Here is a 14,836-nt window from a genome sequence, read left to right as displayed (position 1 = left end):
AAAAAAAAAGGAAATGAGGTTGGTGTGGAATGACCTGTTCTTGATGAAGCCATGCTGGCTCTTTATAATTTCCCCTTCCCTTTCTAGATGTTCACCCAAAATTTTTTAGTCACACATTCTAGAATTTTCTGAGGAATTAAAGTCAAGTTCCCTGGCCCATAGTTTGCAGATTCTGCCCTTTTTCCTTTTCTGAAAATAGGGACATTGGCCCTTCTCCAATCTTGTTGTACCTCTCCTATTGATCCCTGCATGATCTTTCAATTGTCACTGACAGTGGCTCAGCAGTCACACATGGACCAAGTGACTTGAAGTAGCCAGACAAACATGAACTACTACAACTGTTAGTTACACTTACAGATCAGATTGGAAACAGAAATCCTTGTGGAAGAATAAAGACAGTGACTCAAGGAAGTGGATTGTTTTAGTGAAAAGAGCATCAGCTACAAAGTCAGAGGTTCTGGGTTCAAAACTAAACTTTGTTGGCTACTTGGGGTCTGATCTAAGACAAGGCACAATCTTTCTGAGCCTCAGTTTCTTCATCTGCAAAGTGAGAGCTACTAGATGATACTTAGAGTTTTTTCAAGCTCTAAATCCTTTGAAACTCATTCATGCTAAAGTATCAATGAGTGATAACAACAGGAAAATAAGTTATACAATAACAAAAACATTGTGAAGACAAGCAATTTTGAAAGACTTCAGAACTCTGATCAAAAAGGATCAACCCTGATTTCAGAGGACTGATACTGAAGTAAACATGCTACCTGTCTCCTGCCAGAGGGTGATGGTCTTGGGATGCAGACATGGATGTGGCCAATGCAGGAATTTGTTTTGCTTGACTGTGTGTGTTGGTTACAAGTATATTGTTTTTCTTTCTTTTTTTCAATGTGGGATGGGGAGTTTGAGACAGGAAAGTTGATTTGTATTAATTGAAAAATAAATAAATAGATAAATGAATAAATGAACAAATAAGTGAGAAGTTGTTTTCTGAGAGCAGTTTTGGGGATAAAGAATGTAGACAAGCTAAAAAGAGAGGCAGGGGCCTTAGGGGACAGAAAGCAGAAAGGGAGGCAGTCTGGAAGTCCCCCAAACCAGTTGAAATCCTCCATGATTTTGTCAAGGGCCAACTCTGCTTGGAGTTGAGTTCTACAGGGAGTTAGTTGTCTTTACAGAAACCTTGGCCTTCTTCCAGGGCCTCATCTATCTTCTCTCATGGTCACTCTAGTAAATAGAAATATTTTTCTTCCAACATAAGGGGTAGGCATGTGTTGCAAACCCTTGCAAAGGAAAATATAGCTCTAACGGGGCCCCATGAGAAAAATTTGGAAGTCTTCAATTTGCTGGCCCTATCAGACAATTCATTTTCATCCCTTTTTAGTCCACAATGCCTCGCTTCCAAGGAGTTCAGGAACATTCACACTTCATGGTCCCATTTACCTCCCCAATTTAGGTCATTAGAAAATTGACTGAGGCTGAAAAGGGAATCTGTTCTTTATTTGTACAACCAAGATAAGAGCTACCCATGTGTACAAAGTCTCATAGCAAAAACAAAACACTTTCTCTGCAACAATCACGTATGGTTGGTAGGAGTGTCATTCTCCCCATTTTATAGATAAGGAGACTGAGACTCAGATAGCTAATGTGGCTTCCCTAAAGTGACAGAGTTAGTAAGCCACAAAGCTAGGGTTTAAACTCAAATCTCTCCATGTCGTGCCCACACATTTTCCACTATATCACAAAAAATAGGATTAGTTTAATGTAATCAAAATTATCCATTTTATACTGAATTTTGCGATCTCTTGTTTATTCATAAATTGTTCTCTTATCCATAAGTCTTATAAATAAGTTCCATGTTCTTCTAATTTTCTTGAAGAACTGACAAATATAAGTATGTATAGAATAATTTTACATATATACCTATTTGTGTCTAATGGTAGCCATCTCTAGGGTGGGGGGTGGAAGAAAAAAAGGGAAAAAAAAGAAATTTACATGATAACTTTATCACATATTTAAAAGGAATAGTAAGTTGTACATAATAGATTTGCAGCTTCATGTGAAATCATCTTTTTTATTATACTGTGTTATGGAAGTGCTTGTTTTATTCCATAAATTAAAATTAAAATGAATAAATGTATTTAAAAAAGAAGAGAAGATTAGAACCCAGGTCTCAGGATTTCGTCTCAGTCCACCTGATGATATTGAAGACATGAAGTAAACTGAAGGAGTCTACTTTAGTAAGATGTGGTGAACTGGGTAGGACTCTTGGATAGAAAACATTTTAGTGTCATAGTCAGAAAAAGAATGAGGCCAACACTAATCTCTCTCTTCTCTCCCTTTGCAATTCTAATGTGTAAACCACATGTCTGCCAATTGATTCTTCCTTGTCTTGGATTGCTACCCAATTTTCCTATGTGTGTGAATCCTATCTTCCCAGGCAGATACGTATGCAGTTTGAGGGCTGGGGCCCAGTCTTCTCATTTCTCTTAACTTCTGCAGCACTTGACACAGGCCTAGGCACAAAAGAAAGGCTCAGCACATGACAGAAATTCAGAGCTACAGCTTTTGAATACAGTGCTCAGTGTTTTCACCTCACAAATGAGAGAGTTGAGCTATATCTCTAAGACCCCTTTGACCTCTAACATTCTAGATTCTATGTCCTAAGAGCTCTCCCAATTCTAACATTCTATGTTCCAAGATCTTTCAGGCTATGTTATTTTATTTCCTAAGGGCCTTTTTAGATCTGACCTTAAAATATAGAATATCAGAGCTGGAAGAAGTTTTAGAACATACACTATTAAAGCTGAAAGGAGACCTTCAAAATACCAAAAAAAAGGTTTTCTGTTCAAAAGTCCTACCCGGCTAATAGAAGACCCCCTTTTTGGCCTCAGCCAATTTTTTAAAATAATAAAACATAGAATGTCAAAACTGGAAGAGACCTTAGAACATAGAATGCCATGGCTAATGGCTCTTGGGGATAGGAAGGGGGAGTGATAATTGGGATAACTATGGTGATGTAAGAAACAGAAAATATTAATAAAAACTTTTTAAAAAATAAAACTTTTAAAACAAAAGAGAAAGGCTTAAGATACTTGTTAAGCAATTACTTTCTCTTGAGACATACTTGGAAGAATATCTCTTCCAAGTTAATAAAATTATTACATTAGGGAAGGGGGTAAAAGAATTATAGCTGGAAAGGACTTTAGTCAGTCAATAAACATTTATTAAACACCTACTATGTGCTAAGTACTAGGGAGATAAAGAAAGGCAAAGACAGTCCCTACTCAAGGAGCTCACTGTGTAAAGGAGAGACAACAATCAAATAATTAAGTACAAACAAGCTGCATACAGGATAAATCGGAAATAATCAAGAGAAGGAATGCATTAGCATTAAGAGGGATCAGGAAGGGCTTCCTGTAGAAGGTGGGATTTCAGTTGGGACCTGAAGGAAGCCAGGGAAGCCAAGAAGAGAGATTAAAAAGGGGAGTATTTTTTAAGGCAATTAGGGTTAAGTGACTTGCCCAGGGTCACACAGCTAGTAAGTGTCAAGCGTTTGTTTGGTCTGAGGTCGGATTTGAACTCAGGTCGTCCTGACTTCAGGGCTGGTGCTCTATCCACTGTGCAACCTAGCTGCCCCAAAAAAGGGGAGTATTTTAGGCACGAGGGCATCCAGTGAAAATTCCCAGAGTCTGGGAACAACGAGGGTCACTAGATCAAAGAATATGTGGGCAAAGGATGGAGAGTTAAGGGGTAAGAAGATTGAAAAAAGGGGGGGAGTAGGTTATGAAGGGCTTTGAATTCAAAACATAGGATTTTCTATTTAATCCTGGAAGTGACCTGGAGCCACCGTACTTAGACTATTCAGAATTATTTTTTAAAAAAAACTGGAGCCCATCTAATCCAAACCTTTCATTTTATAGAAGGAAAGCTACTTGCCCAAATTCCCACAGTAAGTTTCTGGCAAAACTGGAACCAGGACTCATTTTCCCTGACTCTCAGTTCAGGGCTTGTCCCCCTACACAGAGCTGACTCCAATATTTGCTATTGGATTCATCAAAGGAGCTCCTTTAGATAGCTGCTAGCTGTCCTCAGAATGAGATAAAAGCCATTTCAATGGTCTGCTTTTTAAAGTAACAATGAATTAGTCAGATGTGGTGGTACACTCTTGTAAAACCTGCTGCAAGGGAGACTCACGCTGGAGGACCAACAGAGCTCAGGAGCTCTGCAGTATGTTAAAGTGAAGCACAGGACTGATTCTAAGTTCAGCAGCAATATGGTGGCTGCCTACAGAGGGCCCAGGGTGTAAATAGAGCAGCTCTAAACCTTCTATGCCTATCAGCAGGAGATTGTGCCTGTGAGTGGCCACTGAGAGAGAAAGAAAGAAAGAAAGAAAGAAAGAAAGAAAGAAAGAAAGAAAGAAAGAAAGAAAGAAAGAAAGAAAGAAAGAAAGAAAGAAAGAAAGAAAGAAAGAAAGAAAGAAAGAAAGAAAGAAAGAAAGAGAGAAAAAGAAAGAAAGAGAGAGAGAAAGAGAGAGAGAAAGAAAGAAAGAGAAAAAGAAAAAGAAAGAAAGAAAGAGAAGAAGGAAGGAAGGAAGGAAGGAAGGAAGGAAGGAAGGAAGGAAGGAAGGAAGGAAGGAAGGAAGGAAGAAGAGAGAGAAAGAAAGAAAGAAAGAAAGAAAGAAAGAAAGAAGAAAGAGAGAGAGAAAAGAAAGAAAGAAAGAAAGAAAGAAAGAAAGAAAGAAAGAAAGAAAGAAAGAAAGAAAGAAAGAAAGAAAGAAAGAAAAGAGAGGGAGGAAGGAAGGAAAGAGAAGGGAAGGACACTGGAGAAAAGGAGAAGAGAATGAAGGAAAGGATAGGAAAAAGAAATCATGAAATAATCTGGAAATGGGAAATTTATGAAGGAGTTTATAACTGGGGTACCCTGCTTTATATAATAAATGTGTTCCTGAAAAGCTATATGTAAGTCAATTCTTATTTTAAGAACCCTAGGACAGCTTGCTATTTATAGGAATCCTACAATGAATCCTCTTCTATTCAGCAAATAATCAGCCCTCAGTTTATCATCTTTGTAAATCTAGATTTTTACATGTGTACATATGTGCTTAAAATAGTTCCACCTCCATTCTCTATTTAGAAATTGGCTCAAAGAATGTCAGAGCTGAGAGGGAACTTAGAACACAGAACATCAAATGTCAGAGCTAGAAAGGGAAGAGTTGTCACTCGGAGGAGGGATTAGACTTTTCCCCCTCTTCGCTTAGAGGGCAGAGCTAGGAGTAATGTGTGGGAGTTGTAGAGACAGATTTAGGTCCAGATGGAAGGAAAAATTTCCTAACATTTAGAGTTGTCCAAAAGGAGAACTGCCTGCCTCGAGGGGCACATAAGCAAGGCTGGATGACCACTTTCTAGGGGGGATGTAGAGAGAATTCTTGGTCAGGCAGATGTTGAGCTAGATGAGGTCTCATCTAGCTCTGAGACTATGATTGTGTGAACACAGAACAGCTGAATATGCCAAAGAACCTTAGAAAATAAATTAACATAGCTTGAATGGATCCTAGAACACAGAATGTCAGAAGTACAAAGGCCCTTAGGATATAGGATGTAGAATGTCAGAGTGAGAAGGAATCTTAGAAATCTAACTCAACTCTTTAGTCTAATAGATAAAAGCACTGAGGACTACAATTTACAACATATTGGGAGCTCTGTTATGGGTTAAGACTGACATTTGAGGGAATCAGTGGGAGAACTATATTGAAGGATTGGTCTTCAACTTGTAAAATGGCTTTCACTCTCTCAGGAGGTGACAGGTATGATGCCCAGAATCCCAAGGGAATTAGCCCAAATATCCTAGTGAGGCATCGAGGTGATGCAGTGGATAGGAACAATGAGCCTGGAATTGGAAAGATCTGAGTTCAAATTCAGCTCAGATACTTAATTGTGATCTGATCGTGGGCAAGTCACTTAACCTCTGTTTGCCTCAGTTTCCTCATCTGTAAAAAGGGGATAATAATAGCATCTACCTCCCAGGGTTTGTAAAGATGAAATAGGATAGGATAATAATTATAAAGCATTTAGCACAGTGCCTGGCACATAATAAGGGCCATATAAATGTTAGTTATTAGTAGTCATAGTGCCTGAGTGGTATAGGAAGCCAGTTTGCATTTACTAGTACTAGCAGGGAACACTAGTTTCATTTAGAACAAGATGTATTTTGCCAGTCACCTGGGAGCATGGGTTTCTGGAATCTGTTATAGAGTCAGATATTTGGACTGTGATATCTTACAGACCCATCTCTATGTACATTCATTGCTTAGAGCTTACATCTAACTCCATGCAAATAAACAATAGTATGTCTAAAAGACACAACCAAACTGTGTGTGCCCTGAAATCTAGAACACAAGACATTCTAACAGGCAGCATAAATTAGTGCAGAAAATAATGGAAGGGCAATCTTGAGACCTGGCTTCTAGTGTGAGCTTTGGCACCAACTAAATACACAACTTAAGAAGTTATTTTCCTGACCTATAAAATGAGGAAGCTGAACTAGATAATTCCTAATGTTTCTTCTAGATATAACACAGTGCGTGAAACAGTAAAAAATAAAAATAAAAAAAGCTTTGGACTAGGAGTCAGGGAACCTAGATTCAAGTCTCAACTATTCTACTAACTGTAGCCTTGGGCAATTGTTCCTCTGTTTCTTCATTTGTAAAATGAGAGCGTTGTGTATGTTCTCTAATGCTTCTTCCAACTTTCACATTCTATCTATGAATCTAGAAATTTATTTCACTCCCTCTGAACCTCACTTTCATCATTTGTAAAACGGGGGCAATGGCTTTCAATTGTATTTTTAAACAACTACAATTTGAATTAAACTTCAAACTCACAAAGTTATTATAAGGTAAGAATTTTGTAAACCAGAGAGTTCCTAGAAACAAAAGCTATAATTCTGTGACATTATTTTTAAAGTCATTTCCCATTCTAAGATCTGTGATTTTCTAATTTCTGTTCTAGTATCCCCTATGGTGACTTATACATAGAAGGTGCACAGTAAACACTTACATACTGATTGACAGCATTCTCTACTACTCTTCAAAGGCTGAACCTAGAAAGAATTAAGAGACTAGAGATACAGGCCACGTGTGCAACTTTGAAGCCTGGAGCTATTCAGGGGCCAGTAAGGAAGGGAGAACATTTCAATACATCGTGGCAAGTTTTAGCTGGAGCACTGGGAAATTTTGCTATTAGCTTGCAGAATGAGACAACAGGGGCCTCGGGAGGCATGAGCAGAGAATTACTGGAAGCTCTCCAGAGCCAGAGCTGGCTGGTGGTTCAGGAGATCCAAGGTGAAGGAATCCTTAAATCATGGGATGTCAGAAGGGACCAGAGAGATGATCTAGCCCAAACTCAAACAGAAATGGAGACCACTAATTCATACATAGGGATCTCTTGTGAGCTACGTATCAACTTGGTTTAAAATGTAGTATCTATATTTTATTGTATTTTTTTGAATATTTCCCAATATGTCTAAAATCAATCTGATTTTAGACATAACTGAAAGTGTTGTAGGTCCCATTTAACACCTTTGATCCAACCCCTCTCTTTTTACAGATGAGGAAAATGAGTTCAAGAGAGGGAGATTTGCCTAGTCATGTGGCTAGTAAGTAGCAGAGCCAGGATCTAAATTAGGATCTTAGGACTTCAAGTCCAATACCATTATTATTGAAGGGGGTGCCTTGATCAGCCATGAGTTTATCTTGGAAGACTGGCTTTGAATGAAAGGCACTCTAGCTTCAGGAAGAGTGAAGGAAAAGCACATTTCTGTCTTCAAACATCTCTGGCTCCTTTGAATCAGGCCAGCTCCTTCTTTAGATTTCTAAGCAAGCTACTGATGAGTGCCACCAACTTGTTATCTGACTGTGTAGCGGTGCCTGGATCATAAAACATCACAGCTGGAAGAGTCCTTAGAGTTCATCTAGTCCAGGAGTTCTTAACCTGGAGTCTGTCAACCTGTTTAGTTCTTTTTTTTTTAAATATTTTGATAACTGTATTTCAAGATAATTGGCTTCCTTTAAGATTCTATGCATTTAATTTTATACATCAAAAAATTATTCAGAGAAGGGAACCATAGAATTCACCAGACTGTTCAAAGGGTCTGTTATGAAAAAAAAAATCTTAAGAACCCCTGATCTAGCCCAATCCTCTATCTTACAAATGAGGAAACTGAGGCCCCAAGATGGAAAGTGACTTGCCCAATATCACCCAATAAATAGCAGAGCTGAGATCTGAATCCAATTCCAAACTGAATCCAAATCCAGTTCCAAATCCCTATCAGGATGAGGCTACATCAGTTTTCTCCTTTATAAAATGAGAGCATTGGGCTAGGTGACCTCAGCTAGAGTCTTTTCAACTCTAATATGTTATATCCTATGTTCCAAGTCCCCTTCCAGCTCTCTAAGATTCAGTGAGCCTATGCTAACAGGTGTCACCCACACCCAAAGATTATGTAGTAAACTCTCTCTTTCCCTTTCCTCCCCTTTGGATCTCCCAGTGTCTAAAGAAGACAAGCCTAAATTTTGATTTAGATACGGGGAGAGGAAATACAAGAAATCTTCTAAAAGCCTCATTTTCCCTCTGAGTGCTTCAGCCCTGGACTGGGGCCTTTAAAAGGAAGGAGTAGGAAAAAGGGAGAAGAGAGGAGGTAATAGGTGGGGAAGGGAAACCATTGGCTATTCTAGCAAACGACTGCTATTTTTTTGTCCCACCTGCCCTACTTTGTATCTGGCCTAGGCTTCCTGGTCCCACAACTATACACATTTTCACACCAATGCCACAAACAAGCAACTTCACTAATTCCCCAGACCCTCCCTCCCCTCCAAACTTAAAGTAGCATCAAACTAGGAACCTAGAGGCCTGGATTCTAGCGTCTCAGCCACTGGTGTAGTGTGACCTTGGAAATCACTTTTCTCTGGGCCTTAGTTGCATAAGGAAGGGGGCAAACCCCCTTCCCCCAAAATGGTATTGGCCTAGATGGATAATCGATAAGGTTCCTGCCAGCTCTAATACATGTGATTCTCTGAAATTCTTTTTAATTAAAAAGTTTGTTCCCCACTTTTGGGCACAGCTCTAGCTCAGTATGTCAGAACATTAAACCTTCAGCCCAGGACAAAACATGCTGCTTCCCTTCCCCCTCCCTCTCTAGGCTCTGGCCCTTCAGGTCGAAAGAGTTTAGCGTCAGCCCAATGATTCAGCAAAGAAAACCAAGCTGCCACTCTTCCCTCTCCCCAGTCTCCTTTTGAGTCGGCAGGGGATAGGAATCTCTGTCAATTCCCCTTTACCCACACACTCCTTACTTATCCCCCCCGTTCGGTGGCTGGAGAAGCAAAGACAGACCGGTCTTGTGATTGGACCACAGGTTAGATAGCCCCGCCCCTTTCCAGCCTCCCCGCCACTCCACCATCCCATCCCCCCACTCTCTCTCTGTCTCTCTCCTTCTACCTCTCTCCCCAACAAATCCCCCCAGGATGAGGAAGCTCTGAGGATGAAGGCACCCCCTGCAGAGGAGGGGAACTTCTCTCCCAAGACCAATTCCACGCAGCCCCATGGGTCACCCGCAGTCCTGCCATAATTCTGCTGAGTCATTCAAAGTCCAGCCTCTTGCAAGCTGCTCTGTCCTTGAAAACAGCTGCCTCCAACCACTTCCTTGAGACCTATCTCAAAGTTCCCCAAACCCAAAGGCCTTAAAGGGAGGAGGAGAGAGGAGGTGAGAGAGGAGACTTTCAAGAAAAAAAAAAAATCAAAAAAGCAAATCACTGCCCCCCCAAGGATCTTTTTACTAGACGCAAAAGTTTATTAAAATTGTTCATTATTAATGCTTCAAACGCAGAGATCCCAAAATATACAGATGCCTCTTTCCTTATAGAAATAGATTATTCTTTATAATAAAAAAAACGTAGGAACATCTTTAACAGATTACTCAATCCATGACTGACAGTTACACGTGGTTACATCAGTTGTGTACACAGTCGTTCCCAGCCATGTTTAAAGATTGCATCACTCACTTTCTGTTTGCCTGCCCGCCGCCCCCCTTCTTCGCTCGACTATATCTGTGTATATATATACATATGTTGTGTGTATATATATATACATATATGTATACATATAGTGTATGTATACATATACATAATTTCTGGTTTTTTAAATAACACTATGCCATAAATTCGCAGAGATCCCCGATCTGAACATTTGGTTGGTGGGGGGAAAAATATATATATATATAAAATAATAAAATTACCAACAAGAAAGCCAATTCGTCAACCAGACAAGGTGCAAAAGTTTTGCAAACATCTCCGGGGGTTGACGGGGAAAAGGAATTAGTGAAGGCTCTGACAAGGGGGCTGTTTGGGTGCCGGAGAGTCAAGGCGGAGGGAGGAGGAGGGAGGATTGGGGTACAGCGGGGGTCGGTGGTGCCACCCCCTCCGGGCCCTCACTCAAACAAGAATCTAAAACAACCCCCGGCAACCCGTCTCGAAAACAACCTACCATTCTCCTCCTCTCCCCACACAAACACCCAACAAATCTTCGAGTCTCTGCCCTTTCTCTTCTGCCATTTTTCTCTTTGCTGAGAGGTCTGTCCCACCCGGGAGCAGAAGCAAACAGCCCTGAGGCTAGCAGTCTCCAGATGAGCTGGTCAGTGGCTGCCAGATACGATCACCCCAAGATCCCCCCGGCCAAGTGTCCTAGAGGGGAGCGGGCCGTATGGGCGAGAGGCCTCCCCACGGCGGCAGCGGCTGGGGCCCCCAGAGGGCCGCTGGGCTAACAGTGTCCAGAGGAGGCCAGCAAGGGCTCGGGCAGCTGTTTGAATAAGTTCCTAAGTGTGCTCAACTCTCGGGACAACTGTTCCACCTTCTTTTGCAGTCGCTCGTTCTCCGCAGTCAGCTCCAGCACTTTGTGCTGCGTTTCTAAGTTGCGCATCTTGGCTTTGTCGCGGCTCTTACGCACGGCGATGTTGTTGCGCTCCCGGCGGATCTTGTACTCGTCGCTGTGCTTGTCCACGCTCTTCTTGGCCTTGCTCTTGGCTGGCAGTGGGGTCGGGCCGCCCGGGTAGCAGCCTCCTGCCTTGCCCTCCGTTGGGTTCGGGGTGCCGGGGGGACTAGAGGAAGACGACGTGGACAGGTTGCCGCTACTGCCGCTCGGCACTGACTGGTAGCCCAGGTAGGAGCGCATGGCATAGGGCGAGCCGGCGGACATGCCCCCGCCCGGCCCCGTCACCGAGTCCTCTTTTCTTTTGCAAGGTACCGAGTCCGCCACCGGTTCGAAACCGGGTTCGGCCTTGAGCTCGCCTGCCCCCGGCGGTGGCAGTGGCGGCGGCGGCGGCTGAAGGGGCGTAAAGCAGCCGGGAGGGTGCAAGCTGCCTTTGCTCGCGCCCTGCTGAGCGAGCCGGCCCAGGCTCAGGTAGCTGTAGTCCGGGCCCGGCGGCTTCTTGCACACGGAGCCGCTGCCTTTGGCGTAGTCGTCCGCGAAGAGGTCAGAAAGGAAATCGTGGTGGTGGGGGGGATGAGGAGGGTGTGCGTGGGGGTGGCCGGAGGAGGCGGGAGCGGAGGAGGCGGAGGCGGCGGAGGAGGCGGGAGGAGCCGGCTCGAAGTTCCCCCCCGCTGCTGGGGGAGGCGGCGGCGGTGGCTGCTGAGGCTGCTGGGCGCCCAGCGGATCCAGGTAGGGGCTGAAGTCTATGGCTCTTTCGTGATCGCCGATGCTGAGCTCGCTCATAGAACGGCCCCCGGGCCGGGGCGGGTGCAGCTTGAAAGGAGCTAAACAGTCCGCCTCGTAGTAGAAGTTCGCCACTTCCATGGATTTAAAGGCCGGAGGCTGCAAAGGGAGGCATGTTGGGTCCCAGGACACCAGGCGTTGCATGAAAGCAAAGGGGGAGAGAGGAAGGGGAAGGGGGAGGGAGAAAGGGGGGGGAGGGAGAAGGGAGCAGACTGGGGCAGGGGGCTTGGCTTGATGATTTTCGCGGCCCCCCTCCGCCCCGGCCGCTGCAATCCTCCGGCACAGAGACGGAGGCTGTTTTCAGGCTTAAGCTGAGCCAGGCGTTATGGGATCCCCAGAGGCTCTGCTGTCACTGCTGCCGGGGTCCGGAACACGGTGCTGGGGTGGGCTTCTGCGGCGCTCAGCACTGCTGGTGCGGCTGCTGTAGCTGCTTTGGCCGCTGCTACCGTGGCTGTGGCTGTGGCTGTGGCTGCTCCGGACCATCTGGTCCCTCCGGGTCCCGTGCGCGGCTGTGACTTGCTAAAGTTTCTCACTCGCCGGTTATTTATAAAGGCGGCCCTTAGCAACGGCACATAGCTGCGTCACTGCTGGCAGCCTGCCCCAAGCCGCGCATGCCGGGCCGCCGCTTCCCCTGCTCCCCCTGCAGCCGCCACCGCCACCAAAAGCTCCCCGCGATCCTAGCGCCACGAACTGGCCTCGAAACCCGAGGAAGGGAACGAAGCCAGAGACGCGCTTTTCGGGGGTCCTGCGGACTACCCGTGGGGCGATCGCGTGCGCCCCAGCTCCCACCCCAACGGAAAGGCTGGGGGAGGTGCGGCCCCGCCCCCTTCTAAAGAACCCCCCACACACACTCTCTCACACACACAAATACACGCCACCATTCCTCAGTCCCCTAGATCTGAGTCCCCTATAGATCTTACCTCTATCCCCAGTTCTCCTTCCCGAAAGGGGCCGAGAATTTCCAAGCCTCCCGCTCCTCCGAGGGTCTTTGCTTGCGACCCTGGCTCCCATTCACTCCACAGGTTTGCACTCCCTGCCCCGCCCTGCCCCACCCACCACCCCAAGCCTGCGGGAAGGTGGGCGAGCAGCAGCTCTGGGGCTGAGATCCGGGCCAGTGAAGTCAGTTTCCCACCGCCACGATCTGGCCCTGCCTCCAAAGCTGCTCCATCCCACCCGAGTCAGCTCTGGCTCGGTTCGGTGCTTTGTCCTCATGTCCTGCTGCACCTGCAGCTCGGACCCGTGGTCCCCTCCCTCGAAGCTGTCAGTTCACACACACACACACACACACACACACACACACACACACACACACACACTCACTCACTCACCCTTCACCTCCACTTCATCCCAGCTTCTGGCTGGAGCCCCCTGGACTCTTCCTGGTCCACCGGGGAGGAGAAAACTTGGCGGGATATTCTTGGGGGTAGACTGTAGAGACATCCCTAAGTGTGAGCTCATGTTCAAGTCTGTGTCCAGCGCGCCCACCTGGGGCATGAGCGTGCTCTATATGTCCCGACTATCACCGACAGAACAGTGGTCTCCCACCAGGACGGTAGCCTCAGTGTTAGCCTTTGGACTGGGGTCACCTATGCAAGGCAAATAATCTGAGAATGATTGAAGATCTGGATTCGAGTTCTGACCACCACTTAACCAGCAAGTCAAAGGACTTTAAGATTAAGAGCTGGAAAGGACATTATAGGTTATTTAGCTCAGCTTCCTTATTTTATAGAGAAAGAAACTGAGACTTATGGGGCTTGAACTCAGATATTCTGGCCCCAAACCCAATGATCTTTCCACTTTACCACAGTAACTTACTGATCCTCAGCTTCTTCAACTATAAAATGAAAGATTTGTACTAGATGCCCTGAAGTCCCTTCCAGGTCCAAAGTAATATTATTCCTCCACCTACACATGCTTCCCCTTGCACCTAGCCTGGCCTACCTACCTGAGGGAAGGTGAACACAGGGAAAGAATGACTTGTTTCTGAGGCGGATTAACTTGGAAGATCTCAGTACTTCCCTGGGGAGAGAAAAGATCAGAGGCTAGTAAAGGGCAAAAGGGAAGAAGCCATGACTCCCCTAAAGGGGAAGAAGACCCCCATTCTATTTACCTGACTTTTAGTGCCTTCCCTCTTAAATCTGGGAAGTTCAAGAAATTCTTTGACTTACTCCACCCCGTTTCTTCCAAGCCCTGTACAAAGCCCCTCTTGAAAATAGAAATGATACCCATTGTCCCCTGGCCCTGTACCCCACAGAATTTCCAGGTAATTAGAAAGAACAGGGCAGCTATCCTCTCCTTATTCCTCTTCTAACCTGGGACAGGAATGAAAGTCCCCACTGTCCAGAACCTATCCTGGTTCAATGATTTGGGCACAGGAAAAGAGTAGACAGTCACAAAGGAGACTTTGACTCACCACTCAGATTTAATTTCTTTCATCTTAGATTATTCCTGTACTTGGAAAGAAGGCCTTTTCTGGAGGCCCCTGCTAAATTACCTGCCATGCAGGTTATGGGACAGGCCTACTTGAGGGAGGCTGGTCTCCCTTGCTACTTAAGAATATGAAGGTAGCATGGGGGATGGGTTGGGGGGGCATGGGGGCAGGTGAAGAAGAGGAACAACAACAGATATTGGACTAGAAGTTAGAAGATCCAGGTTCTGGTCTAAACTGTGCAATTAGCACTCACTATATGACCCTGAGTAAGTCACTTCTTTCTGAACTTGTTTTCTTATCTAGAAAATAAGATTTTGGGTTCACTTCTAAGTTTTCTTCCAGCTCTAACATTGTAGGTTCTGTAGTTCCTTCTAGCTTTTATGTTTTAAAGGCCTTTCTAGATCACATTCTATGGTTCTACAGCTGGTTTCCTAACTAGTTCGTTTCCCTTGCTGGAATCGTCTGTGAGATGCCAGTGAATTCTGGTTAGCTAGCAAAGCTATAACTTCATGATAGCCCTGGCATTATTCATGTTTTGGACAGCTCCTTCCATCAGCCAAAGACCAAACTCTCCAATGTGTCTTCTGCCTGCCTCCTAAAACCCTCCCACAAACCCTGCCCCCCCCCACATACAACCTAGACATTCACATGC

The 14,836-nt window shown here is 44.9% G+C and overlaps 1 protein-coding gene across 1 annotated transcript; it reads right to left on the bottom strand.

Moving 5' to 3' along the window:
* Window positions 1–9,814: 9,814 nt before the first annotated feature.
* CEBPB (CCAAT enhancer binding protein beta) lies at window positions 9,815–12,288 on the bottom strand. The gene has a single exon (XM_020984205.2). It carries the CDS (start codon window positions 11,895–11,897, stop codon window positions 10,803–10,805), a length of 1,095 nt encoding a protein of 364 aa, XP_020839864.1. The 5' UTR covers window positions 11,898–12,288; the 3' UTR covers window positions 9,815–10,802.
* Window positions 12,289–14,836: the final 2,548 nt, after the last annotated feature.

This window comes from Phascolarctos cinereus, unplaced genomic scaffold (assembly GCF_003287225.1).
Source record: "Phascolarctos cinereus isolate Bilbo 61053 unplaced genomic scaffold, phaCin_HiC Scaffold_2;HRSCAF=192, whole genome shotgun sequence".
Taxonomy (NCBI): Eukaryota; Metazoa; Chordata; class Mammalia; order Diprotodontia; family Phascolarctidae; genus Phascolarctos; species Phascolarctos cinereus.
The sequence above is the reverse complement of the archived record's forward strand: the minus strand, read 5'-3'. Positions and strand labels throughout refer to the sequence as shown.